At 56.2% G+C, this 26,308-nt stretch overlaps 2 protein-coding genes across 10 annotated transcripts in view; one reads left to right on the top strand and one right to left on the bottom strand.

The window, feature by feature from the left end:
• FMNL3 (formin like 3) overlaps positions 1-6,108 on the top strand; it is a 51,688-nt gene extending 45,580 nt beyond the window's left edge. Inside the window, 12 exon segments of the mRNA XM_034646507.1 lie at positions 115-317; positions 1,160-1,394; positions 1,499-1,567; positions 1,674-1,754; positions 1,850-1,979; positions 2,632-2,792; positions 3,294-3,302; positions 3,304-3,396; positions 3,736-3,828; positions 4,105-4,228; positions 4,360-4,476; positions 5,176-6,108. Coding sequence (XP_034502398.1) covers positions 115-317; positions 1,160-1,394; positions 1,499-1,567; positions 1,674-1,754; positions 1,850-1,979; positions 2,632-2,792; positions 3,294-3,302; positions 3,304-3,396; positions 3,736-3,828; positions 4,105-4,228; positions 4,360-4,451 — 1,290 coding nt within the window. The 3' untranslated portion in view covers positions 4,452-4,476; positions 5,176-6,108.
• Positions 6,109-6,241: 133 nt separating this feature from the next.
• Positions 6,242-26,288, bottom strand: PRPF40B (pre-mRNA processing factor 40 homolog B). 9 transcript variants are annotated; one of them, XM_034646504.1, is made up of 26 exons: positions 26,067-26,283; positions 20,454-20,534; positions 19,538-19,681; positions 19,164-19,229; positions 18,475-18,502; positions 18,220-18,245; positions 17,980-18,090; positions 17,578-17,698; positions 17,470-17,494; positions 17,051-17,251; positions 16,685-16,814; positions 16,538-16,602; positions 15,865-16,029; positions 15,655-15,763; positions 15,134-15,284; positions 14,284-14,417; positions 13,494-13,608; positions 13,199-13,290; positions 8,978-9,094; positions 8,601-8,738; positions 8,297-8,392; positions 7,975-8,061; positions 7,582-7,825; positions 7,298-7,359; positions 7,041-7,184; positions 6,242-6,940 (listed from the first exon to the last, which is right to left on the bottom strand). In XM_034646504.1, the coding sequence occupies exons 1-26, from the start codon at positions 26,121-26,123 to the stop codon at positions 6,848-6,850; spliced, it is 2,802 nt and encodes a 933-aa protein (XP_034502395.1). In that variant the 5' UTR covers positions 26,124-26,283; the 3' UTR covers positions 6,242-6,847. The 9 variants fall into 9 exon arrangements, 6 of the variants coding, with proteins under 6 accessions (XP_034502395.1, XP_034502396.1, XP_034502392.1 ...); XM_034646505.1 differs by having other exon boundaries at positions 7,582-7,756; positions 26,067-26,280; XM_034646501.1 differs by lacking the exon at positions 18,475-18,502 and having other exon boundaries at positions 24,289-26,284.
• Between the last annotated feature and the right edge of the window lie 20 nt (positions 26,289-26,308).

The following is a 26,308-nucleotide window of genomic DNA, read 5'->3' as shown; positions in this document are numbered from 1 at the left end:
CGCCCTAGGACTCAGGCATCCACGCACCAGAGCTGAACAGATGCTGGGCGTGCTGCCAGGGGTCTTCTAGTAGGACAGGCCACCGCTTTTTCCCTTCTCGTCAACCCCTGCCAGGACCTAGACCTGGACAAGTTTGAAGAACTGTTCAAGACGAAAGCCCAGGGCCCTGCCCTTGACCTCATCTGCTCTAAGAACAAGACAGCGCAAAAGGCCGCCAGCAAGGTGACCCTGTTGGAAGCCAATCGTGCCAAGAACCTAGCCATCACCCTCCGCAAGGCTGGCCGCTCGGCCGAGGAGATCTGCAGGGCCATCCACACGTGAGGCTCCCGCTCACCTCGCCCGGGTCCCAGTCAGTTGGCAACCCGGTTCTCCACCTAGGATCCTGGCCTTCCCCGGATTCGAGGGCATCGACAGAGCTATCTCACACCCCTCAATCAGCCACTGGTTTGGCCAGAACTTAATGCATCTGTGCTGTGTGCCAGGCACTGTGGGAGGTGCTGGGGATCAGCCCAAACCTTCGCTCGAGTTGCTGCCAGTCTAGGGGGAGCAGACCAGTAGCACTGGGTGATAAGCACTAAGGTGGTGGAGGGATGGGCAGCTTTGGGGGAACAGAGCAGGCCAGGTAGCTGAGCTGGGTGATCAGGGATGGCTTCCTGGAAGAGGGGAGGTCTCACCTGCGACCTGGCCTGAGGAAGTATATGAAGTCCTCTTCAGTGCCTGGAGGGAGAAGCATGATGATCGATGATCGGGTATTAAGAGTTCTCCCTAGGGGGGCGCCTGGGTAGCGCAGTCGTTAAGCGTCTGCCTTCGGCTCAGGGCGTGATCCCGGCGTTCTGGGATCAAGTCCCACATTGGGCTCCTCTGCTAGGAGCCTGCTTCTTCCTCTCCCACTCCCCCTGCTTGTGTTCCCTCTCTCGCTGTCTGTCACATAAATAAATAAAATCTTAAAAAAAAAAAAAGAGTTCTCCCTAGGGGTAGAGGGAAGACACTGAAGGGCTTTAAAACAAGCTGTGGAATGTTCCCCTAGGATTGTTCCTCGTGCTCTGATAGAGAAGGCAATGGGCAGACCCCACCCTCAGTCCTTCTAGAAGCTGGAGAACCAAGGGATGACCGAGAACAGGCGATGCAAGACCTGAGGTGGCTCCTTCCTCCTACACAGGTTTGACCTGCAGACGCTGCCCGTGGACTTCGTGGAGTGCCTGATGCGCTTCCTGCCCACGGAGGCCGAGGTCAAGCTGCTGCGGCAGTACGAGCGGGAGCGGCAGCCTCTGGATGAGCTGGCGGCCGAGGACCGCTTCATGCTGCTCTTCAGCAAGGTGGAGCGGCTGACCCAGCGCATGGCCGGCATGGCCTTCCTGGGCAACTTCCAGGACAACCTGCAGATGCTCACGCCGGTACAGCCTCGCCCTGCACCTGCTACCCCCGCCCCGCCCGCCCCGTTGGGCTGGCTCCGCCCCATCCCAGCCAGGGCTGAGCAGCTCTGCGTCTTGCCTTCCAGCAACTCAACGCCATCATCGCCGCCTCTGCCTCTGTCAAGTCCTCGCAGAAGCTGAAGCAGATGCTGGAGGTGCGGAGAGGTCGCGGATGCGGGCGCCCTTGGGCCTGGGCCCGGGGGGGGGAGGAAGGAGCCCACTGGGCCCGGCCTCACCTCCTCCCCTGCGTCTTTTGGCTAGATCATACTGGCCCTGGGGAACTACATGAACAGCAGCAAGCGAGGAGCTGTGTACGGCTTCAAGCTGCAGAGCCTGGATCTGGTAAGATGGGCGGGGGGCGGGGGGCAGCCCGGGGCCGGGAGGCCTGAGTCACGGTGTTCGGCCCTCTCTCACCACCCCCGGCCCCCCTCTCCCAGCTGCTGGACACCAAGTCCACTGACAGGAAGATGACCCTGCTGCATTTCATCGCTTTGACGGTGAAGGAGAAATACCCAGACCTGGCCAACTTCTGGCACGAGCTGCACTTCGTGGAGAAGGCCGCGGCAGGTGAGCGGAGCCTGGCCCGGCGAGCCGGCCCTCGTGGCTAGCCCAGGACAATCCCAGGAACCTTGGGAGAGGGAACGCTTGGGTCCTTTCGTTTCTGGCTTTTTTTTATCTCCTTTCTGGCCACTTCAAAGCTTTCCGCTGGGGCCATGGGTAGGGGCCACCACAGAGGGAGCCTTCCTGCAGCACCCGCCTGGCCCAGCCCTTCCCACCGGGGTGCCGCGGGGCAGGCAGAGCAGCCACAGTGGCTCTTCACTCCCAACTGCCTCAGGCTGGCCCTGGAGACTTTCTCTGTGATGCCGTGAAGGGCTTAGAAAAACCATAAAGCCCCCACAGCCTAAGGCAGCTGGTATTTCTGCCCCAGGCCGGAGGCAGCTCCATTTTGGAGACCAGCAGTCTCTCTGGCTTGTCTTCTGTGCTACCTTGCATTTGGGGTCATGAGCTCACAGCCGCCATTCCTTTTCCTTACCTCTGTGAGAGCCCCGTTCGCTGTGTGTGTGCTTCTCTGCGTCCCCCGGGTGGCTCGGGTGGCAGGGGCATGAGCAGCTGAGGGAGCCCCTGCTGACAGGGAGGGCCGAGTTCTGTGCAGCCCTGGGCTGGGAGGTGGGCATGTCGGCCCCCGAGCAGGCCTCAGCCCGGGTTCTGGTAACCACAGTGTCCCTGGAGAACGTGCTGCTAGACGTTAAGGAGCTGGGCCGGGGCATGGAGCTGATTCGGCGGGAATGCGGCATCCATGACAACAGCGTCCTTCGGAACTTCCTCAGCACCAATGAAGGCAAACTGGACAAGCTCCAGCGTGACGCCAAGACGGCCGAGGTGGGCAAAGGGTGGGGGCAGGTGGGAGCAGCCAGGGCCAAGGCACTTGCCCCTCTAGATGGGCTTTGTTCTGGTTCTTGGATGAAAGCACTTTTTTTTTTTAAAGATTTATTTATTTGAGAGAGAGCAAGTGCGTGCAGGGAGGGGGGCAGAGGGAGAGGGAGAGAGAGTCTTAAGGAGACGCCAAGATGACAATCTGAGCTTAACTGTGCCGCCCAGGCGCCCCTGGACCAAAGAACCTTTACCACATGGTTGGCTGGCTGTATGGGGGGAGAGGGGGCTTTGGGGGTGGCCAGCAGCTGCCTCTGGGGACATAGTCTAAGGAGCTGTGGGAGCCCCAGGTTCACTTCCATCCCACAGGGGTGCTAATTTGCCTCCTTTGGCCCCAAGCACTGTTTTCTGTGGGCCTCCTGTCCCTGCTGGGGAGCCGGGCTTGTCCTTCTCTGCCAGCCTGACCCCTTCCGTCCCCCCCCCCCCCCGGGGGCCNCCCCCCCCCCCCAGGAGGCCTATAAATGCAGTTGTGCGCTACTTTGGCGAGAGTCCCAAGACCACACCCCCTTCTGTATTCTTCCCAGTTTTTGTCCGATTCATTCGTTCTTACAAGGTGAGCAGAAGAGAGGCTTTTAAAAAGGAGTCTGGCTGAGAGAAGACTGGTGGGGGAGGGAGGGCTGGGCTCCAAGTCTGGGCCTTTTCTGTCTCCTCCTCGGAGTCCTGGGAGGGAGCAATGGAAGCTGGCCACGGGCCTCTCAGCTGTGGACTGGTGGGCAGGGTGGGGGCCCAGGCCCTTCCTGTCATTGTTCAGGGCAGGAAGTGCCCCTCCAGAGGGTGGCCACCTGGGGTTGCTGGTCCCACTGCCACCCATTCTCCACCCTCAGTGTCAGCCCCTCCCCTCACGGCCTGTGTGAGCCTCACCCCCTACCCCCCACCCCCCGCCCGGTCTTAGGAAGCAGAACAAGAGAACGAAGCTAGAAAGAAGCAGGAGGAGGTAATGCGGGAGAAGCAGCTGGCTCAGGAAGCCAAGAAACTGGATGCCAAGGTGGGTGGGACCAAGAGCTGGGGCCTGGAGCAGAGGATTAGGAGGGGTGGAGAGAGAACTCAGAGATGGAAAACTGGAGCCCAGAGACCACCCAGAGGGTCTGAGGCTGGAGTCCAAAGGGATGGGGAGAGGGGCTTTGGGAGGGGATTCCTAGGTGACGATCGGGGGTGGGCTGCTGTGTGCGATCAAGGGCATCCTCAGACTGCGTCCTGGGGCAGGAACCAGCCCCACGGTAGGTTAGTGAGGACTCCCTTCCCCTTCGTTGCTCGGCCCTAGACCCCATCTCAGCGGAACAAGTGGCAACAGCAGGAGCTAATTGCAGAGTTGAGGAGACGCCAGGCCAAGGAGCATCGGCCTGTGTACGAGGGGAAGGATGGTACCATTGAAGACATCATTACAGGTGGGGCCCTTGTCCCTCCCTTGGGCCTGGCCTCTAGGCCCAGCTCCCACACTCCAACCCTACCCCTTCGGGCCCTCCTCCCACCCCATCCCCAGGAGGCCTGACCACTGTGTCTCTTTCCTGGGCCACAGTGTTGAAGAGTGTCCCTTTCACGGCCCGTACTGCCAAGCGGGGCTCGCGCTTCTTCTGCGACGCAGCCCACCATGATGAGTCAAACTGTTAACCCCCAAGGCTGGGGCTCTTGACAGGTACTGGGCACCACAGCTGCCCCCTCTGCATGCCCACCTCGCAGGACTCCTGCTGGGCCCACAGGCACCTCCTCCCCTGCATGACTTGGAACCATCCTCTGGCAGCCTCACAGGGATGGGGCTCTACTCTACTTGCATGCCCCATGCTCTGAGCAGCATGGCTTGGCCCCTTGCATGTGCCTTCAGGGAAGTGGTGTCTCCCACTAATGCTGTCCTGGCTTCTACTAAGAGCGGAGGGGTAGGGTGTTTGCAGAGCAGGCAGGACCAGGCCACCACCTCTCGGTGCTGACGCTGAGGCTCCATTCCTGGGCCGGGGTATCCTTTGTGACTTGTCCCCCGCCCCCATAAGAGCTCTGGCGGTAGCTTCTGCCCTGGGGCGTCGGATGTCCCTTGGCCGGTTTCCTGATACTCAGTCTCCCTGGGGTCTCTCCCCAGCCTCTGGCCATTGCCGAGTCTACTTCATCTCTGCCACTGCCCAGTGGCCTCCAGTCACCGCCACCTGGTCCTCGGAAAATGCAGAGCCCCAGCAATCTCCCTGACCATCCCCTCTAGCCTCTCTTAAAGCTTCTCCCTCCTCGGCCTCACGATGGGCTCTTCTTTGGCCTTGCCCATGGGGCTGCCCTTCAAGGGGCTATTCCGACAGAGGGTGGGCCTGGCCCAGCCTCCTTGCCTGTTCACAGGTCTCTGTCTTCCCCACAGGCCTCCACCGCCAGCCCATTGTCATTCGCCACCAAGCCAGGAGTGCTGCCCCGCCCAACAGCCCCCCTCGGGCTCCAGGCCCCCACTAAGACCCCCTCAGAAGGCAGAAGCACTTCAACTCTCCAACCTGTGGACCTGGAGCCCTGGAATTGGCTGAGGGCGCAGCACAGGGCTATGCTGCTCTCAACCCAGTGTCCACCCCAGCTCTCAAAGCTGCACATGCCTGACGTCACTGGGGTCACTGGGTCTCTTGGGGCCTGGCACTTCCCTGGTGCCTTCAGTACTGCACTTTGTCCCCAGGGTCTTCAAATTCATTTCCTGACTGAAAGGTCAGCAAGGGTCAGCTCAGAGCTGGGAAAAATCACTTCTAGCTTTAGCCTATGCAGGGGCCCACAGCCCCCTCTATCACTAGGCCAGAGGGACAAGAGGAGAAAGCAAATACCCCTTTTTTTCCCTTCCTTTTCGTAGGCCCATGGTCAGCTATGGTGTGGAAGTATCCAGACTTAGGGGGCCCCAGGACCCTACCAGTCTCAGATCACCTTTTACCAGGAGCAAGGCCCACTTAAGCCTGGTCCCCACACAGCTGTGCCCTGGTGATAAGGGGAGAGGAGAGATGCCACACTTACTGCCCTGGGCCCTTTCCACTCTAGGCTGACTCTGTTTTTGGGTGGGCGGAGGCGGAGAGGTTTCCCCTGGATCGCTAGAGAAAGGGTGTGCCATCAGCACCCTTACCTCCTTTCCACAACTAGGGTTTTTGGCAGGGGACAGGGGGCATGGCAGTCCTAGCTGACTATTTTCTCAGTCTCCTGCCAGTTTCTCCTCAGCCCCTGGAGGGGAACACAGGGACCCACTTCTTTCTGTACATGTACCACCTCCCTTCTCGTGTACATAAATCCCAGACCTCCCTTCTCTCAACAAAGGCTTGAAGCACCAGGCCTGACTCTGTTTCCTCTTTCGGGGGGGGGGAGGTTGTCAGGTGGCCCTTTAGCCTGACCCGAACCATGGGGACAGAAAGGAGGCCACATGGAGCTGCCGTCTGCATGGGGGAAGTGAGCGCAAAAGCCTGGGGAAGGGGAACGGGGCTGGGCGAGCTCCAACCACACAAAGGGAGACTGGCCTGCCACAAGACACTGGTGCTCTCTGCTGGCCACGCGTGCACCTGCCCAGTCCCCAGCAAGCCCCAGCAGGATATGAAGATGATAAAAGAGCCACTGGCCATGTTATAAATATTATTTAAAAAACAAAAACAAAACAAAACAAAACACACATACACTGGGTCCTGGGGCTGAAGGAAGGAGTGGTGGAGCCCGAGGGCCCAGGCAGGCAGGAGCAGGCACTGATGCTAGAGGGTAAGGACCCCGCCTGTCACCAACCTGTCATTCTTCCCTAGAGGCCCCTTCTCACATTTTCTCTACTGGCACCACCTGCTCCGCATGGCATCCCCATCTCCAGTCTGGGGCTGAGGGCGAGGACTGCGCTAGTTGCCTGGGAAGTGGAGGACCCTTGAAGACCACGAGCAACCTGGGCAGGTGCCAGCCGTGGCGTGCTGGGGGTGGGCTTACTTGAGGAAAGGTGGACACAGGCCAGACTAAGAAAGGAGTCTAGTGCAGAGAGTGAGGGTGACCTAGGATCCACGGCCTCACATAGACCCGAGGCAGAGCAGCTCGTCGGGTCACTGGTGGTCATCCAGCTGCTGCAGGAGTGTCCGCCGCCGCCTTTCTAGCTCCCCCTCGCTCAGCTCACTTTCCGACGTGTCCCAGCCCGTCTGGCGGAGCAAAGGCACAGCTCATGCACAGCCTCCCCCGAGGGCCACGGAGGCCTGGAGAGGGTGCTGACTGGGCTGGGGTCAGGCGCCTGCCTCTCACCTTCTCCTTCTTGACTCCAAAACCTGGGGAGCGGTTAGGGAGTTCTGCCCGCCGGAGCTCCCTGTCCTTGTCCTGTTCTGGTTCTTTCTCATCACTCTCCTTGCCAGCTTTCTCCTCAGGGTCTGTCTCGCTCTCAGGACTGTTCTGTAAGAGCCCAGAGCCCGCCTGCTCAGTTCCTGTGAAGGACAGCCCGGGAGGCGGCTGAAGAGCTCTCTCAACATAGCAGGACCCTGGGTAGAAGTCCCTTCTCTACGCACCGACTTGTGTCTTCTCTTCTTAGTTTTCTTTTTTGGTTTCTTGGCTTTCCGAAGGCCATGATCTGGAGATAGAAAATGCCCAGTAAGTCCCACAGGAGGAGGGAGGGCTCGTTGCTTTCTTGGCCGCAGTCCTTGTTCCTTAGACAGGGAGCTAGCTGAGGAAGTCTCTGTCCGTGCAGTTTCCCTTCCTTCTCCCAGTTCTCCCCACTGTGATGGGCGCAGACCTCCTAATCCACTCCACCCTCAGGGCACTGAGTCAACTGCTCCAACTCCCAACTGCTCACCTGATCCAAGGAGAAGGCGAGCGGATGGGGAGCCCCGTCCTCCAAGGGCAGCACCCGCACTTTCAACCGAATCAAGTGAGGAAGAGGGCTCGGAGCCTGACTCCGAGGGGTTCCGCCTTCTCCGCTTGGGGGGTCGGAGAGACGGCGGGGGCAGCTCCTCTTCCGACTCAGAGCCCTGGGCAGACCGGCAGACACATGTCAGCACACAGGTTCTCTGGCCTCCAGAAGCCCTCAAGTCTGGGAACTGGGGACAGAGAGGAGGATCCAGGGCCAAAGGAAGTTTCAAATCTCACTCCAAGGGGAGGTGACGTAGGGAAAAAACAAGAAAAGCGGCTCCTATTTCCCCGAGACAATCCAGCCTCCCCCCAACATCCCTTCTGCCCACCAACTCACTGAGGGCGAGTGGGAACGCTTTCGATGGTGCTTCTTGCCCTTTCTGCCGTGTTTTCGGCCTTTGGTGTGGAGGTGCTGGCATTCAGTCTGGTAGGGGCAGAGGGAAGGGTGAGGAAGGCGCCAGGGCTAGCCAAAGGAAGCACCCTGCGCCGAAAATCTGGCTTTGCCTCCTCTCAAGCGAGGGCCTCCGGCCTCTCCAGGCCACCGTCAGACCTCAGGGAAAGGAGAGCCCCAGGGGTAGGAGGCCACTGGGTCTCTGCTGAGCCCGACCGGGTGTTCACGAGCCCGGGACGGATGCGCAGGGTCAGAAGCTCTGCCTCACCTCCAGTACCTGCAGGAACTCCCGGAAGAGCCGGATCCGCTCCGACTCCAGGGTGATCTGCTCAAAGGCTGAGTCGCACACAAAGCGCTCACGGACCTTGAACGGGAGAGCACTGCTGATGAGACCAGCCCCAGCAAGGCACGGACACCGCCATGAACACAGGGCAGGGCTGGGGCAGAGGAAGGAAGGGAGCCGAAGCTGGCCGCGAGCTGTGCTATGACTGGGGCGGGCCCCCAGTGGTGGTGAAGCACCGCTGCCCTCAGGACCGAGGGGGTGGTGTGTGGTGCCAGGCTGCAGCGCTGACCTCTTCCCAGGCAGTGCCCAGCTCCAGGGCAGGCACGGCCTGCCTCAGCATGCTTCGGAAGGCAGCTTCCCTGCGCCGCATCCTTCGCGCCTCCTCCTTCTCCCGCTCTCTCTCCCGCGCCTCTGCTTTCTCCAGCAGCTGAGGACAGAAAGAGGGCAGAGCAGGGTCACCCAGGAGGGTGGGCGCCCAGGCCCCACTCGGGCAGACTGCAGGACATGGGAGGCTGGGGTCTGGGCTCCGGCCGCCACCCACTGAACGGGGGTGGGGGCGGGGGTACAGTCACACCGGGGCAGTGAGTGAGAAGGAATGGAACAAGACAAAGGGATGAGTTCGAGAATGAAGCTCTGGCTACGGCCCCGCCCTGCCCCGCCCCTCACACTATTGAAGGTCAGCTTGATGTTGCCTGCGTCCAGCGCAGCAGCCCTCTTGTCAAAGCTTATGACGTGGGCGAAGTCCTCAAAGGCTGTGTTCACCTCCACGCAGAAGCCCCGGTCCTGTGGGCACAGCGGCGCATGAAGCAGAGGCCACCAAGGGCCCGAAGCCCGAAGCCGGCCTCCGGCGCAGGCAGAGGGTCAGACTACAGGGTGCTCTAGAAGTCCCCCAGCCCCCAGAAGAGACCCACGGGACTCAGACGTACTTCTGCTGTCCAAGTCCTCACCGTGTGATGACTAAGCCTCCCACGCCTGCCCTCGGTCTGGATGTCGCAGGGAGCGGAGGGGGGCACCGGATCCCATGGGGAGGGGAGCACGGTGCGCGTGCACCCTGTCTGCTGACTGATGCCTGCCTTTCTCACAAGTCATTCTTTGTTCCTTCGGCTTAAGGCTCGGCCCCAGATGGGCCCTCCTGCTGCTGCTCAGTAACTTCCTTGCATTCTGTCAACACCTGTCGGTCCCATCCTTTGGCTTATTTCTTGGGTGCTTACTATGCTGCCAGGTACTGTGCTGAGTGCTTCACACACCTTATCTGTTTTAATCCTCAGTATCGAAATTTAACCATAGGTCCTGGCCGCCTGAGTTTATGTGGAAGGAGAAACCAAGGTTTAGAGAAACTAGAGCGCTTGCCCACGGTCTCACAGCTAACTCTACCCCAGGTCCTTCTAACACCAAAGCCCACAGTTTGCAGCACTAAACCCACACAGATCACTCAGTCCTCAGGGGAATTCCAGGCCATCAGGTGTGCAACTCCAGAACACTATTAAAAATACCTCCCCTTCTCGAAGCTCCCTGGGCCAGACTCCAAGCTTCTCATCCCTGCCTCCCAACACCTCCATAAAGCAGAGGCTTAGGAGAGTTACCTCACTGGGCCCAAGTTGACCCGGTGAAAAGTGGAGCCGCTGGAGTGTGCGTCAGTGGAGGCCCAGGCCCAGTCCCCTCCCCCGCCCTCCGCACAGCACTAACTTGTGGCGGCCTTCTGCCCGCAGCAGAGCGTGCTCTTGTCCGTTTCGAGAGCGTTTCCTCAACCCACGCTCCAGCCCCTCTCAAACATCCCAGTCTCTCTCTCAGGGAAGTGAAAGCTTCAATCCCACCTCTCCACTGGCTGCTTCCATCAAGCTCATACCCCTCACTCCTGTCCACCTGCTCTCACCTTCCTCAAGCTAACAACCTGTGCTGCTTTCCCTTTGGTTCAAAATCTTTAAATGCAGCACACAGGAAAACAAATCAACATTTCGTGAACCTACTATAAGCCAGGCACTATACAAATATTAGCACTGCCCACAACCATGCACGTAAATTATCCCTATTCTACAGATGAGGAAACTGAGGCTCAGACGTTGTATGACTTGCAGAGGTCTCAACTAACATACCGCCAGGCGTTACCTGACTCCAAGGTCTGAGCTGCACCCACTCTACCCTCTTTACAGACACTACTTTCCTAAAAACGCTCATGTCCTCAGAGACAACTTCCAAGGGCCCCTTCTCGGTCCTCACTTGACTGATCCTTGTATGTGTGCTGCTCCCTTCAACGACTACCCTCTGGTCTCTCTGACCTCTTTAACTGCCTCTCTTGCCTGTGCTTATTCCCCTGAGAACAGTACTTGGGTCTTTACAATCTAGACTGTCCCTAGCAACCCCGGCCCCTCCGTCCCTCCTGATTTTCAGACCCATAACAGACTGGATGTTTCACAGAAACTTCAAATTCAGTGGACCCCAAGAGAATTCATTCCCTGTGAGCCATCCGTCTCCACTCCCATGGATCTCCCAGGCCCAGATCTTCTGGCCTCCAGCTGTTCCAAGGCTCTTTGCATTATCCCATGGTGTGAGAGGTGCCCTCACAGTCTGTCTGGCTAGTGGATGGCCACGGGGACTCCTGGGCTCATCAGCCTTCTGTACGCAGGAGCCCCAAAAGGGGAAGAGGTAGGGGGACTCTTAGCTTCTTTCTCAGGAGAGGTGGACAGACAGGACACAGCAAGGACGGGACTCCTACAGGGCCCGTCAGCAGGACCAGCCACCCTGTGGCTAAGATGTAAGCATCCAATAAAATGTAGCTCTCCTGGGATTCGATATTTATACTTTACACGATCATCCTATTTAAGATATGGTCTTTGCTTTATTCCTCCCCGCCCCAGGGTAGTTTCGAGAGTAATTCCCCAAATGGAATTCCTATTTTCTCCAGCCCTGTTCTGCTGAGTCCTCACTCATGGTACCATCATCCCACCTCCGCCCACTTCAACCTCCTCCTTCCGTGCCCTCCATTTCACACGCAAAAAATCCATCCCCTCGACTTCTGAGTGACTCCACCCTCCTGCTTTTAAACTTCTTTTTTTAACAGCAGAAACATTTTTTTTCACAAAAATCTTATGTAGAGCCTCAACATATAAAAGAAAAACTGCTATACTTAAACATAGAGGAAGGAGCATAAACTGTCCCACTTTCTTGTCCCAAGGCACCCCTGAGGAAACCCGAGGGGAGGGGGGTCCTCAGAAAAACACAGCTGGAGCACTACAGCTCCCCCTCATCTGCTGTCCCTGCTGCCTCTGCCGAGCTCACTTACCACCCAGACCACCTCCCGCACTGCTAACCGTGCTCCAGTCCTGTACTGCTCCGACTTTTCCACCAAAGGGCCCGAACAGCAGGGGAGAGAGCCTGGGGGTGAGCCAGAAGAGGACGGCTCAAGCTCCAAATGTGTTCGAATCACTGGCCACTGTGACTTTTCAGTGTCCCGAGGCTTCGAATACTGTCTTTCCCCCACCGATCCCTAAGGACGCAAGCACTCAGTCTGAGAGGTGCTACTCTACACTCGGCCCCCGTGGCTCTTCCAAGACATCCTCCGACCATACCGTTCCCTGGCTGCCCATTACTTACAAGATAAAAACGCAAACTTCTTGTGTTAGCATTCAAGGTATTTTACACCTAGGGCTCTCCTTCCAAACTGGGCCGTCGGGTCCCAGCGAAACAGGAAGCCACAGGACAATAGGGCATGTGTTACCTAATGGTAAGGACTTTTAAAACGTTATGTTTGTATTAAACAGAGAAGTAATACGGTATGAAGATACAACACCTGCATCTGGAAGCAAAACACAGGCCTTCAGAGAAATGCTGTGTGTGCAGGGGCACGTTCCTAGCTCTATTCTCAGACCCTTCTCGCCCCAGGTGCCACGTCACTGCCCTTGGTAATCAGGTATGCGTTGGTGGAAAATCCCCCATTTTTCAGAGGAGGAAACTGAGGCTCAGAAAAGTTAAACAGTCTGCCGAAGGTCACACAATTAGTAAGCGGTTAAGCTGGACTCGTGTCCCAGGCAGTCTGCCCCACACCGCTGCTCCTAACTGCTGCGTGTACGGCCTCCCCAGCGCCCCTGCGTGTTCTTCGCTTCCACCAACAAACACGCTTTCTCTTTGTTTTTTCCTTCTGAAACACGAGGTTCTTAGTGCAGCAATCACTCTTCCATCTTTGGTGGACACGGACGTTGAGAACTCTCTCTCCAGTGTAAGACAAGCAAGGTGGCTGCAAGGTGCCACTAAACTCGCTGCCACGCCAGAGTGGTGGCAGGCACGTGAGGTTAAGGATGGCATGCCCCTGAGGCCACTGAATGCCTTGCAAAACCAGCCCAGTGCTGCTAGATCATCCGTATTTTTAAGAGAAGTTGAAGACCCAGATTTTTCTGTACAATCTCCTAATTTTAAAATGTTAGCAACAAAGTTGAACTTTTTCTAAAACGCTGTACAGGCCAGAAGGAACATCTCTGTGCGCTACCAGCTTACGATTAGCTGTGCCCCTTGCTCCTCAAACCTGCCGTGCCCTTCCCACCCCCTTGCCTCTGCTCCTGCAATACCCTGTGCCTGGGACACCGGCCTCCTCCACTTACTTGTTCTTACAGGTGCAGCGCAAAGAGCAATTCTGGCGATTCTCGTCTCTAATAGCACTTGCCCCCCTCCGTAATAGGTGTCACGTTTATCTTCCTCCTAGGCCATGAGCTCCTTACGGCCAGAAACTGCAACTTTCTTATTTCCGTGTCCCCCGTGCGCAGTCAGGGATCTCAGCAGATCTCTGCTGAACGGAGCCACGCTGCTCCGGCCATATAGGACTTAATTAGGGAGTCCTGTCCAGAGAGGTGCCCTGCACCCAGTCTGCATCCATCCACAACCCCGGGCCTCCCTCACCTTAAGGATGTCCTTAATGATCTTCTTCTCATCATGGAATCGTGCCTTCAACTCCTCCACATAGAACTTGAACAAGTCCAGAGGGGTGGAGCCTGCGGGGGAGAGGGAGGGGGGCCTGGCGGGCGGCAGCTTCCCGAGGCCTGGGGGAGGGGTCGAGGGCAGGACGAGGGAGTGGGGGTGCAGAGAGGCTGGCAGGACAGGAAGCCAGGCCAGAGAAGGGGGAGCCTGGCTGGGGTGCAGAGAGGCTGGCAGGACAGGAAGCCAGGCCAGAGAAGGGGGAGCCTGGCTGCCTTACCCGGCTGGCCCAGCATGTTGGCAAAGCGGACATCAGTGCTGACAGCTGGATACAGCTCCATCCAGGTGGACATAGAGTGCAGCTGCCCTGTCTCGTGCAGCTCGTCCAGGAAGGTCTGAGCGGGGAGAGGCCAGTTATAGGGAGAGTGAGACAGGGAGAGAGGCAGAGCCAGAGACTGGGGAGGAAGAGAGGGGATGGGAGGGAGAGGCCGGGACAATCCAGACTGAGGAAATGCAGGCAACGGAGGCAGAGATGAAGAGCTACAGATGGGGAGGCAGAGAGCAGTGAAAACGGAGAGAATGTAAATACAGAGAGGGCCAGACTCAAACATGACAGGAGCCGGACTAGAAGGCGGAGCAATAGAAACTTGTCTGCAGCATGTCCTTCCTGCGGCTTGCTCTCAGCTTCCCGAAGTGTTAGAGCTAAGGAACCCCCACCACGATCGCCACCGCTGCCACCTCCAAGCTGTGGGACACGCCAGCTCTGCCCATCTGGCTCCCCACCAAAGGGAAATGAACCGGGAGCTGCCAGGTTGTGCCTTTAGGGTGCTCCCTGCTGGCAGCTTCTGGGTGGTGCATTCATCTAGTCTCCCGCGAGGAGCACGCCCCGGGGGAAGGGGACACAGCAGGGACAGAGCCACAGGTGCAGAGCGGCCTGGCGGAGGAGGCACTGCACGGGACCACCGGGCAGACACGGCACAGAGGGCCTAGCCGCGGAGGCAGGGCATGGGCAAGAGCAGGGTACGGGCCCGGGCGGAGCTAAGCGCCTCTCCGGCGGGCGGCAAAGGTACCTGGAAGGCCTCCCGGTTCTTGCGTTGCTGACGCCGCTCCCGAAGGCGGGCCCGCTCCCGCTCCTCCTCCTCCTCCCTCTCCAAAGCTCGGATGTGCTCCTCGAAGCAGATCAGTGCATCTTCCTTGTCCATGTCTAAGCACAGGGAGGAGGCTCGGCACCAGTGGGCCACCCTCGCTGACCCCAGCGCCCCCCGTGTTCGAAGGTGCTGCCTCAGTAGGTGCCAGGGTCCCCCACAGTGGGGGAGGCAAGGGGAGCAGAGGCCTCTGCGGGAGAGGAGACTGTAATGGTGGTTCTGGAGAGGTGTTCATTAATGTATGAGAACAAAATCAGCAAGTAGGCAGCTCTTGTGAAGTCAGTTACTGGAAGTAATCCTATGAAATCAGTCATCTCGGGATCTGAAGTTTTGTGTTTTATGGAACTGGGAATCAATCAGGCTTTGATGAAAGTTCAGAAGGTCTATTTCTGATACTGCCAACAACTACAGGGCAACAACAGCTCACTGTAACAACATGCGACCAGTTAAGGCCCACAGGCCATGACAATTTAAGACCATATTCATAGGAGTTAGAAAAATCATTCTCTCCCGGTCTTCTGACGCCTATCCTAGAGCTCCTTCTCCAAGGACACACAATGGCCAGGTCAACAGTGGACCCCGGAGGGAGGGAGGGCGTGTCCCAGCATTCTAGCATCTCCAGACTCTGGAGAGATACAGGGACTGAGTGAATGCTGAGGACCCCTGGACATCCAGTGGGGCAAGAAGTGCAGGGGAGCAGTATGAGGCAGGCTCTGGCGTCCCCGGTCGGTGAGGAAGGGGGAAGGGACAGGCGGGAGCGGAGACCCGGGCTTACTCTGCAGCTGGTGGTCCTGAGCAAAGCTGGGGTTATCCATGAGGTACTGCTGGGCCTGGGACCACGTAGTTTGGAAGTTGACACTACTCATCCCATCCAGGATGCTCTTCAGGGCCTGGATGTTGCGGCGCCGGAGCTGCTTGGCCTGTTCCTGGGGAGCCATAGCGTCAGGGTCAGGGTGAGGGAGGGCAGGTGGGAGCTACTCAAGTGGGCCTGGGCAGAGGAGCGTCTGGGGAAAGGCAGGCAGCTAGGGAACCCTAGGAGGCCCAGACTCAAGACTTCCACATCCGGGAAGGAGCGCGGATTACAGACCAACCCCTCGCAGAGGCCCTCCTGACCTCCCACACCCAGGTTGTAGGACCCGAGCAGAAGTGGGGGGATGTGCAAGTGCCACAACAGCTTCCAAGTAAGGAGCTGAGACCCTGGGGCAGTGGAGAAATGAATGGCCGGGCTCCGCAAGGACGCAAAGACACAAAAGCCTCAAGTAAGACAGACTGACGGATCCAGCCAGTGACTGTTACCTTCTCCTTCTTGGCCAGGAAGAAGAGGACATCATCATAAACCTCTTTTCGATCCCTCTCAGGGACCACAGCCCACACCTCCAGCTCCCCAAAGGTCTGTTCTGCCCGCCTGTGAAGCATATGGGCTGTGGGTAGGCAGGCAGGGGACAGAGACCCTGGGCCCATGTGTTCTCGGGGTTCCCAGACCCCACCCCAGCCTGGCCCCCTGACCGGTAGCGGGTGGTAGAGGTCATGCGTTCGTGCTGCTCCAGGAAATGCTGCAAGGTCTGCTTGGCCTCCTTAGCCCTTAGCCGGGCCTCTTCCTTCTCCTCCTTCTCCCGCTGCGCCTTGTAGGCATTGAATGCCTGCTTTTTCTCACTCAGTTTGGGCAAGGCACTGGGGTGGAAAGGGTGGGAGTGGGGTGGGGATAGAGGAGTCACCCTGAACAGCCCACCAAGCAGGGTCACGGCACACGGAACTGAGTGAGGGGTCCATGCATGGGCACAGCAGGCTGCAGGGAGGCAAGACGGGTCTCTGGGATGAGGGGAGGGGCGGGAGGCAGTGAGGGGGAAGACAGGGCTCCAAGACACTGACACTGAGCCCTTTTGCTCTGGGGTTCTCAAGGTGCATTCAGGCCTCCACCCTATCCAGCCCCCTCACCCCAATTAATTCAATTCGAATCAATTCAATTCAACAAGCATTTATTGAATGTCTCGTGTCAGATACCTTTCCCCTCCTCCTCCTGGAGGCCCTCCAGCTTCTCTTTCCTCTGCACCCTTGCCCTTCTATCACTCTCCTGACTCAGGCCCCTCTGGGGCCTGAATGTTGAGCTGGGGCTTCTCAGGGAGGCCCTGGCCCAGCTGCTCATAGTCTGGAGGGCCTGGCTCCCTCTGCCCAGGCCTACCTGTAACGGGGGTCGGTGACCACCATCTTCATGGCCTGTTCCCACGAGGCATTGGAGGGGACAGCCTAGAATGGAGCAGGCAGGGGTCATGGGGCCTGCCCACCTCTAGGCCCCTCCAGGCCTACCCTGGGAGCCCCACCCCCGCACCTTATCCCTCAGCAGCTCCTTGAAGGCCTGCTTTGCCTTCTCCCGGTTGCTCCAACTGAGGCCAGACCTCTCTGGTTCTGGCTTTGATTCCTCTTCCTCCTGCTGTGGTGGCTGATGCTGTCCAGTAGCACTGGGGGGCAAAGGGGACTCAGCCACAGCATCTCCCAGGCCCCACAGCTTTCAGTGCCCTATGTGGTCAGGAGTATGCCACCCTCTCCTGGCTCCCCAAAGCAGCCCTTCTCTGCCCTCCAGAGGCCATGCCCAGATCTGCACACCCTTCCCAAGAGGCCTGGCAGAAGTCAAGGGTTGAACTAGGCTGGGAGCTTGAAGCCAGCATCTGGAATGCCTCAGGGGGGCAGCCCTCACCTGCTGGGGCCCTCCTCCGGCTGCTGCAGAAAGCCCTGCTCCACAGGCTGGGCAGCCTCTGACATATCGCAATCTTCACTCCCACCTGGCTCAGGCTCTAGAAGGCCCAGGGGCAGAGGGGTGGGGCCAGGCGGCACAGGCGGGGGCTCAGGCTGGGGCTGAGGCGGCTGAGGCTGCAGTGTCTGGGGCTGCTGCTGTTTCCTGCAGGTGGGCCGGAACGGCAGTGTCCAGGAGTGGAGCAGAGAGAGGGACCGGCAGGGCCAGCTGGTCTCTATCCTGCGAAGCACTGGGGCCGGGGCAGGCTGCTCCACAAGGAGACTGAGAGCTGGCTCTTCCACAGAGTAGGGATCACAGAGAGGGTCCACCCCCACCCCTCAGGCGGCCCCAAGTACAGGTGGGTAGGTGGGCAAGTCACTCACCCTGCAGCCTCCTGTTTGACTAGAGCTGCAACAGGAAAAGATAACACGGTCACAGGGTGGCAAGGGCCACCCCCCAGAACCGCAGCCCAGGCCCCAGCCCCTCCTCACCCTCCAGGTCATCCAGGTCCTTGGGCCGGGTCCAGCGAGACTCCTTACTCTGGTTGTTATAGTAGTAAGGTTTGCCTGTGTCTGACTTGTACTCTTTCCAGGGACACTGGGACAGCAGCAACTGCAAGAGGATGGGTCAAAGGACATCAGTGGGCTGGACATGCCCTCTAGCTACAGTCGGGGGAGCTAAGGGGAACCAGTGAATAGGGAACTTTTAGCTACCACCTGCCCTGGCTCAACACGAGGGAAGACAAACTTCCTGAGATCCTAGGGAGGCTGGGGGAATGGTCAGGGATCTTGGGATCAGAGGAACCATGTGTATGGTTAAAGACTCAGGGGAGGGCAAGGACTTGGAAGGGTCAGGGCAGCTGAGAGGAAGGGCCAGAAAGCCCCGCTCAGGACCTCTGCCTTGGACTTGAGCACGCTGGGCTTCTCCCACACGGACTGCTTGTCGTCAGCGTTGTAGTAGTAGATGCGTCCGTCAGGGGCCACATGCTCACTCCACAGCGCCCTCTGGGGGGGCACAGAATGGTGGTCAGGGCCCCATCCCCAAAGCTTCTCCTCCTTACCCCAAAGATTTAACCATCAGCCCCCCAATGTTCAGCTTCTCTACCCAGAGACCCCTGAGTTGGCAGAACTCACCGGAGGGCCTGTCCCAGCCACAGCAGCTAGAAAAGAAGCCAAGAGAAATATTAAGTCCTTGCCCCGACCCCCATCTTATCCCACCTATTCCTCCCCTACTCCATCCCCAAGAAATATCCCCTGGTCCCATCAACATCCCAGGCTCCCTGGCATCCCAACAGGCATGATCCAGGGTGGGCTCTAGTCCACGGTCCCCTCTCCCCTGTACCCCCCCAACCTCCGAGCCTGGGGGGAGCAGACCCCCAGAAGACTCACAGCTGGCTGTGTCCGCACCCGGAGCCGTCTGCCGAAGAAAGAGGAGGGGGAAGGGTTGGGGCCAAGCCCAGTGGCCCCCAGGACCCAGGCCATGGGGGATGAAGAAGCAGGCCAGGCCAGGATCCATGTGTCCTGCTCCCAGGGACCTCTGCTCCCTAACAAGCATCCCCCACCCTCTGGGGCCGTGGCTGTAGGATCCTATGGGGAACCGCAGAGCAGCTCTGTTCTTTGTTTTCCTCAAGTGAGAGTATTTTGTTGAGTCAACCTCCGAGGCCCCTCTTCCATAGTGGATGCCAACTGCTACATCCTACCCAGACTCTGCTACACTGAGCAATGGCACGGGAAGCTGTTGCTTCCGCTAGAGACAAAGAAGATGTGAGGAGGGACTCTATTCAAGTGTCCACAGTGCCAGCTCTATGAGGGTAAGCAGTGTCAGCCAAGACTGTGTTCCTTAAGGGAGCTGGGCACAGCGAGGAGTAACAAGAGAGTAACATGCCTTTGGGGAGGAGTGAGAAACGAAAAGAGCAGAGTATGTGGCTGGAGAAGAGGACTTGAGTGTGGGGAGTGCTGCCCGGACCAGGATGGATCCAATGAGAAGAGGGAAAGAATGGAGGCCATTCCCTGTACTCCGAGTCAGACCCACAGGGCTGCAGGGCAAGGCCTGCTTCCTGCTGGCCCCCAGTGCTTACCGCTGCGGTGACAGGCACCGCTGGCATCAGCATTCCTGGCATCATGGGAGGTACCATTCCTGGTATCTAGGGATACAAAGAAGACAAAAAACAACTACCGAGGTGAGGGCAGGCACAAGCAAGGCAGGCTCCTGAGAGATCCCGTTCGGGGCCATGACCTTCACATGGCCCCCCTTTAGACAATCCCCAGGTTTTGGGCTCTCAGCCCAGCCAGAGAGTTTTCTCCCGTCATTCAGCAGACAAATCCACATGGGCCTAGCCAAAGCTCCCTCCCTTCTCTCCCTACTTCCTAAAGTCCAGACGCCCATTCTCACCTCCACCCCCAGCTGGACTCACGGGGTTTTCTGAGGCACTGGTGCAGGAGAGAGGATTACCTGCGTGAGTGGTGGTGGTGCCCCCATTGGTGGAAGCATTGGGGGCATGATGCCAGGTGGCATCGGGGGGATGGCTGGTGGTCTCTGACTCATGGGGGGTAGTCCCATCGGAGGAAAGGGTGGGGGGATTCCTGGAGGGGGCATCTGGAAGTGAGGAAAGGAAGGGACACTGAGCAGAGAAGACACCTCCTTGGACCTGTCAGGGAATATCCACTTGTCTCCCACCCTTCTCAACCCTCCACCCCGGCTCTGAGGCAATTCCAAGGCTTTAGTTCGAGAAGCTTAAAGCATGAAACTGCCTGCTTCTCACCACTGAGAAAGATGGAAAACTGGGGCGGGGGGCTCTTCTGGGTCTAACAGGCAAGCACACAGTTTCTTCAGAGGTAGGGAAGGGAGAGGGAAAGTCTAACTGCCACCAGACTGTGGCTGGAAGGCTCCATCTCTTCAGCAACTCTCCCCAAAGAGGCCTCTCAGAAGCAGGGCCAGAAGGCAGGATTCCAGGTACCCACATCCCCCAGTCCCCTGCCTCCCATCCCCTTTTCTCCAGCTTGATGACCACCAGCTGCTACTTCAGCCTGACTTCTGTGGCACATTGAAAGGACAGAGAAGGAGTAGTGAAACAGAAAGGCAGCCCCACCATGCCCTCACACTAACAGGGTCTTTTCCCTTTCACTTCTCCTACCCCAGCCCCAGTGTGTCCCAAGGACAAAAAGACAAAAGGGGAGCTGTCAACTTTACGGACTGGGAGCTTAACAGCAGCTCCCCCCACCCCGATGCCCAAGCATCACCACCCCTTTCCAAGGGTAGCAGAGGAGGCAGGACACAAAACCGTGCTGGCAATGCAGCGGTGCTAGGGACCGGGGAGATGGGGGTGCAGGCTGGAAAAGCCAAGCCCAGGGAAAGACATAAAACTTACGAAGGGTGGTGGCATCATGGGGGGCCCCGGTGGGAAGGGGGCAGGCGCTGCTGGGGGCCGGGGACCAGAATCGGGAACCGACTGTTGAGGGAGAGAAAAGTCATAGGACCCAGGATGGGCAAAGAGATGGGCTTTTGCAGAAGGGAAGCAGAGCGGTGAGGATGAAAAAGGAGCACAAAGTTCAGAGGAAGGGTCTCCTGGCCCGGTTTCCTGCCCACGCCCAGCTCCGAGCCCTGGCTAGGTCTGCTCTCTTCCACCAGCCAAGAGCCAGCCGGCCAGGCCCCTTCCAGGTCGTCTTTATCGCGCCAGAACCACAGAAGAGATGGAGGCGGCTGTACCACAGGCCCAGTGTGGCTCTTCCCGACGCTTTTCATCCATTCTCCCATCTATGGGCAAGGATGTGCCTTCTCAAGCCTTAAACACAGGTCTCTCATTCCCAAAGAGGCCAGGGAGGAAGTGACCTCTTTTCCCGTCCCCCTACCTGAATTCACCGTTAGATTCAACCCCAAAGCCCTCTAAACCCAGTCTTCTTAAGAGCTAGCCTCCCTCTCTCTTCACTGTGGCGGGGTGGGGGGGGACCCACAACTGGCCTCATCGTTACTTCCTCGCTCACTCTTTGACACCTCCCACTCCCAATCACCCTCTCCTCTACGGCTCTACTCCCCCTCCCCTACGGATCCCAAACACCTCTCCCCATGGCTGAGACTGGGAACAGCCCACATCTCCCTGTCCTATGCCCACTAGCTGCCACATCCCATTCCGCAGTCGTTGGCTTAAATACGACTTGCTCCCAGGAGCCTTCCTGACTGTTGAATTTATTCTCTATCTGATGCCCGTCTTAGTTTCCTGTTGTATACAGTTTCGTAATTATTACGTTTCCCCTTACTAATGTGTGATAACATTCCATGAGGACAGGGATGTGTCAGACTTATTGAAAACTGGACTCCTGGTACCTGCCACAGTGTCTGGCACATAATGGGTACTCAATAAATATTGAATGAATGCAAGAAGGAACAAATGAAGGAACAAACACTCCCAATTCTAAAAATTCATCCTATAGATATAGCCAAATTCATCCTATAGATATGGCCAAAATGATATGTGTATGTTTCCATTCCAGCATTATTCATAAAAACAGAAGATTGGAATCAGCCTAAATACCTGTCACATATGAAATTATAAACAAACATAAAATGGAATATTATGCAGTCATAAAAAATGAAGAAGTTCACTGTCTTGATAGGAGCAATCTCTAAGATATATTAAAAAGTGGAAAAAATGCAAAGTGCAGCAAGTGGGATCATTTGAATGAAAGCTGGAGAGAAAAGATGACATAAAGAAATCAGTAGAAGGGGGACTGAGGTGGGAAGGGAAACTTCTCACTGTATGTATGTCCTTTTGTAACCTTTGAATATGGATCCATGTGACTATAGTACCCATTCCAAAAAAAAAATCTTTTCAAGTGAACTGAGGCTTGGAGATAGAGCTAAAAGGCTGTGCCCTTCCTCCTTTTGCTTGAGGGTTAGAGGGTTTCAGGGAGGAGTTCTAGGGAAAGCTGGTAGCTGGCTGAAGAGGAGCCATCCCACTGCTGCCCAACTTCCCTATTTCCCCAGTGACCCCTATGTTGAGAAGGCTCGGCATTTAAAAATGCTTTCTAATCTCTACCTCTCATAATATCTGTCCTTCCTCTTTACCCACCCATCTTGTCCTAAGGAGAGAAGGAGATAAGCCACACTATTCCACCTTAAATCACCTTTCTCAGTGTTCAACTACTCTGGCCCCGTATTCAGACCTGCTCCTGACAGAGACTGTCCTTAGCATGGGAAGTCAGAAATTAACCAGTGTGGGAGGAACTCCAATTCTCTGTGCTACACTCGCCCATCTCCAGCTGCCTTAGGACCCTGTCTGACCTCCCAGATGCTACATAACCATGTCTGGGTCCTACCAGGCTCCAGAGTTGCCCATCTGAGATTGGCACCACCGTCCATACAGTTGTCTAAGATGGAAACTGGTGAGTCATTCTCCACACTCCCTCTTGTCAATACGTCATTGAGTCCTACTAACTGTACCTCATTCACATTTCTTGAATTCGTCCACTTCTCTCCATTTCCTCCTCCGCCCCACCACCCCTCTTGTTTTCATCTGATCTTCTGTAGTAGTCTCCCCACATCCACAAGCTCATCTAAATGCACCTCAGAGCATGTTACTCCCTGCTTAAAGTTCTTCAGCGGCTCCCATTGTTCTTAGGGTTGACACCAAAACTCCTCCCCAAGGTCTGGAAGGCTGTGGGAGGTTTGCTTCCCAACTGCCTTGCCAGCCTCATCCACGCTGAGCTCCTGGGTCTTCACTCACCTTCTCTCAGTTCTCCCACATCGGACCTGCAGCTTGCCTGGCACAACTTCCTGCCGACCCCACACACCTAGCCTACAGGTCTCACATGACCAGTCGTCTCCTCAGGAAAGGTTTCCTCCCAGGCCAGTGGCCTAGGCTTAGTCAGGGCCCTCTTTTACATGCTTGTGTACCACACACCCTCCCCTTTAGCAATTACCCACTGGAAGTTTAGTCACTTCCATAATGCTGATTGTCCCATTATTTTATGTGGCCACTAATAAAAAAACAAATGCCACCACTTAAATGATACTCTGTGGATTGTAAGATGTCTTGCCAAGAAATTTTAAAATGTGAGTCTTAGGATCAATGAAATATCTGCTGCCTCCACCAGATCTTAGACTTGAAGGGCCAGGACTTTGCCTGTTTGGGCTTACCCTGATCTCTTATCCCCACTGCATTTTCCTCACTGCCCCCACCGGAACACAGAAGGTGTTAGTAACTATTTGTTGACTTAGTATTTGTTGACAAAATACAGCCACTGATAAGGCCTGTAGTTATTCAGGGAACACAGAATTGTCAGAGCTGGAGGGGACTCTGGCAACCACCCAAGGTAGTCTCCTTGAGACTGATGAGAAAAAGAAGGGGAATTATCAGTCCCAGGCTCCACCGTGGTCAGGGACAGAGCCAGGACTGGATCCAACCTGCCCTCCAGTCCTACCCCCTCAGTTCTTGCCACAGGAAGCGGGTCTGTTTTTTCACTCCAGCATCTTCCTCGCTACCCATGTGGTTAACTCAGCAAGGATCCAACCCTTCCTTGAGAACTAGTGGTGGCTCCCTACTGCTCACCCTACGGAATCTGACCTAACATTCAAAGTCTTTCAGCAAGACCCATCTACTCTTCTTGGCTCCGCCCGACTCAATGGCTTCCCTCCTCCTCTCTGCACAGCAATTGTTAGGTTACACCATGTGTTCCTTTTATCCTACTTTGTCTCTCACTTTCTCAAGATGATCCAATATTCACCTCCTTCAGATTATCTTTACGATTATCCTCCACACACACACATACTCCTCCCTCCCTGTGTCCCCTCAGGATAAATGCTGCACTACTTGGCACTGATGACACGCTACTCTGTGGATGTTTGCTGGGTGTTCCCCACAGGAAAGCCTGTCTCCCTACTTGGGAGGAGATTTCTCCATATTGGGGGATTATGTTTTCTCCTTTTAAGCCTCCCCTTGAGTGTCTAGTCAGGGCCCTACATACAAAGTGCTGTGACAGAATGCAGACTCAGCCTCAACCTTATTTGATTTTTGCATACTGGAATACCCTAAAACAGGCAAATATGTGCGTGTGCACCCACACGTCCAGGTACATTTGTATAAATTCTCTGGGTAAAGGCGGCCTATAATGAGATGGGCGTCTTGGCAGAGGCTATCTGTACGGCTGGGGAAAGAGAACTGGAATCAAATACTGGTATGGGAAAAACCTAAATAATAAAAAACTCACTGTATATGAGCATCTTTAACTTGGCATATGTGCCGCTGAAGCGAGCAATGACCGTCTTTAACTTGGAACGGAGACCCCTGGCCAGGATCCAGATGCTGGACTGTTTTGGACAGTTCCCGCAGAGGACAGAGCGACGGAATGAATATAAATTACCATGGAACTTCCACAGCCCTCCCTTCCCTGAGCTTCCCGTGCAATGTGTATACTTTTCTTCCTGAAACACCCCTGCCCCTATCTCACTTGCTGCAGTGCCTGGACAACTGTGGGTCTCATTACACCTTGGGGCAAGACTGAAGTAACTTGTGTGACAGAGGGATACAGGAAAGGGGCTGAAAGAGCAGATCCTGTGTCTTTCCTGGAACAAAAACACATATATGAGCTGGAGAGAGACGAAGAGACAACTGATCATCTGATCATCATGTGTTCACCTGGGCCACTGGAAGGACCACTCCCCCCAAAGGTGCAATCAATTCTTCCACATCTAAGCGGCATCTCAGAACTAAAGATTCAGAAGAAAGAAAAGGGGAAAAAAACAAGAATGGAGAAATGGAAGGAAGAGTGTGGAAAGAGGGAATAGCTAATAACTAATATTTATTGAGTGCTTATTACGGGCCAGATATCATGCCAAACAATCATTTAATCCTTGCAACCTAAAAGGTTATTATTGTCCCCATTTTATAAATAAAGAAACTGAGGTTCGGAGAGATTAAATAACTTGACCAAGGTTCCAAAGGATTAAACAGCAGAGGCAGGTTTGGAATCCATGCAGCCTGACTCCAAAGCCTGTGCTTTCAACCACTCCACAAAGCTGTCTCCCAGCAAGGATGATGGTGCCACAGCTATCTCTTACAAACTGATTCTCCTGTTTTCTTTTCACCCCAACCCACAACACACAATCCTGAAATCCTCCAGGTGATCCCAAGGACGGTCTGGTCTGACTCAGTCCCTAAAGGGATTTGTGTTGGAAAATGAAAGCTGGAAGGCACACCTCTCAGAAAGGGTACCTCTCATCAAAAAGAAAAATACCACAGAGGCCGAGAGACCAGCCGATTACCCTGAAGTCAACCTTTACCGGCTGCCCTGCTTCAGCTGCCCCAAACAGTGCCAGCCCCCTCCGTGTTCAAGACCATCCTAGTCCCCACTCCTCTATACCAGCCTTAGTATATTCCTCCTTCTCCCCACAGATGTTGGCTGTCTACTAGAAAATAGCTTCCATTGCTTCTCTCTGTCCTGCCTTCTCCTCAGAATGAAGACCTCATTCTGGTCTTCATTTTCTTGGGTTAGGTCTCTCTCCTCTGCCACTTTCAGAGTTCTTCCATCCCTCCAATAGGATGCCAGAGGCGCTGGCTAGCCTGCTCCAGCCCTGCAGGCTTTGTGCCTACCATCCCCCACATCCCTGGGGATTTTCTGCAGCCCCAGCTAAAGGCCTCGCCTCCATCTTCAGCCTGTTTTCCCTAGCTTCCCCACATCCTAGAATCCATTCTCCTGAACTCTTTCCTCAAGAACCACTCCATTTTGAAGCTGGAAAAGATCTGGGGTATCATTCTCATGCATTTTCCTTGGTTGTTTTTTTTTTTTTTTCCTCAAACCGATGGGAAATCTGAGGCCCAAAGAAAGGTAGTGACTTGCCCAAGGTCACACAGAGTTGTCATAACACAGTTTGTTGGTGGCAGAGTCAGGGTTGGGACCAAGGGTCCTCTGCTTTCTCATTTCTTGGACTATCCAGCACTAGATGGGGGCCGCAGCCTTTCCTCCCTCAGGAGACAATGCCCCCTCACCTCAGGAGACAATGCGGGAAACGAAGGAGGGGCTCTCCAAGTGATCCTACGGGGCATCCAGGGCTTCCAAAGGAAACAAGCACTGGGCCTGACGAGGGGCGTGTTGCACGCCAAATACCCCGCAAGGGGAAACTGTGGCCCCCAGCTCTCCCCTTGTCCCCCGGTTCCCACATTCCCGCCCCCTCTCCTTTCCTGACCTTTCTCCACAAACCCACCCTTCTCTCTTTCCCTTCCTCCTCCTC

This window comes from Ailuropoda melanoleuca, chromosome 16 (assembly GCF_002007445.2).
Source record: "Ailuropoda melanoleuca isolate Jingjing chromosome 16, ASM200744v2, whole genome shotgun sequence".
NCBI lineage: Eukaryota > Metazoa > Chordata > Mammalia > Carnivora > Ursidae > Ailuropoda > Ailuropoda melanoleuca.
Note: the sequence above shows the minus strand (reverse complement) of the source record. Positions and strands in the feature narration are given on the sequence as shown.

Coding starts and splice junctions, on each gene's coding strand:
- PRPF40B (XM_034646501.1), bottom strand. CDS start 24,697: ATGATCAGTTGTCTCTTCGTCTCTCTCCAGCTCATATATGTGTTTTTG. Junction 17,699..17,979: donor TGCTCAAGTCCAAGGCAGAG/GTCCTGAGCGGG, acceptor ATCCTCTTGCAG/TTGCTGCTGTCCCAGTGTCC. Junction 14,418..15,133: donor TCAGGACCACCAGCTGCAGA/GTAAGCCCGGGT, acceptor CCCTGTGCTTAG/ACATGGACAAGGAAGATGCA.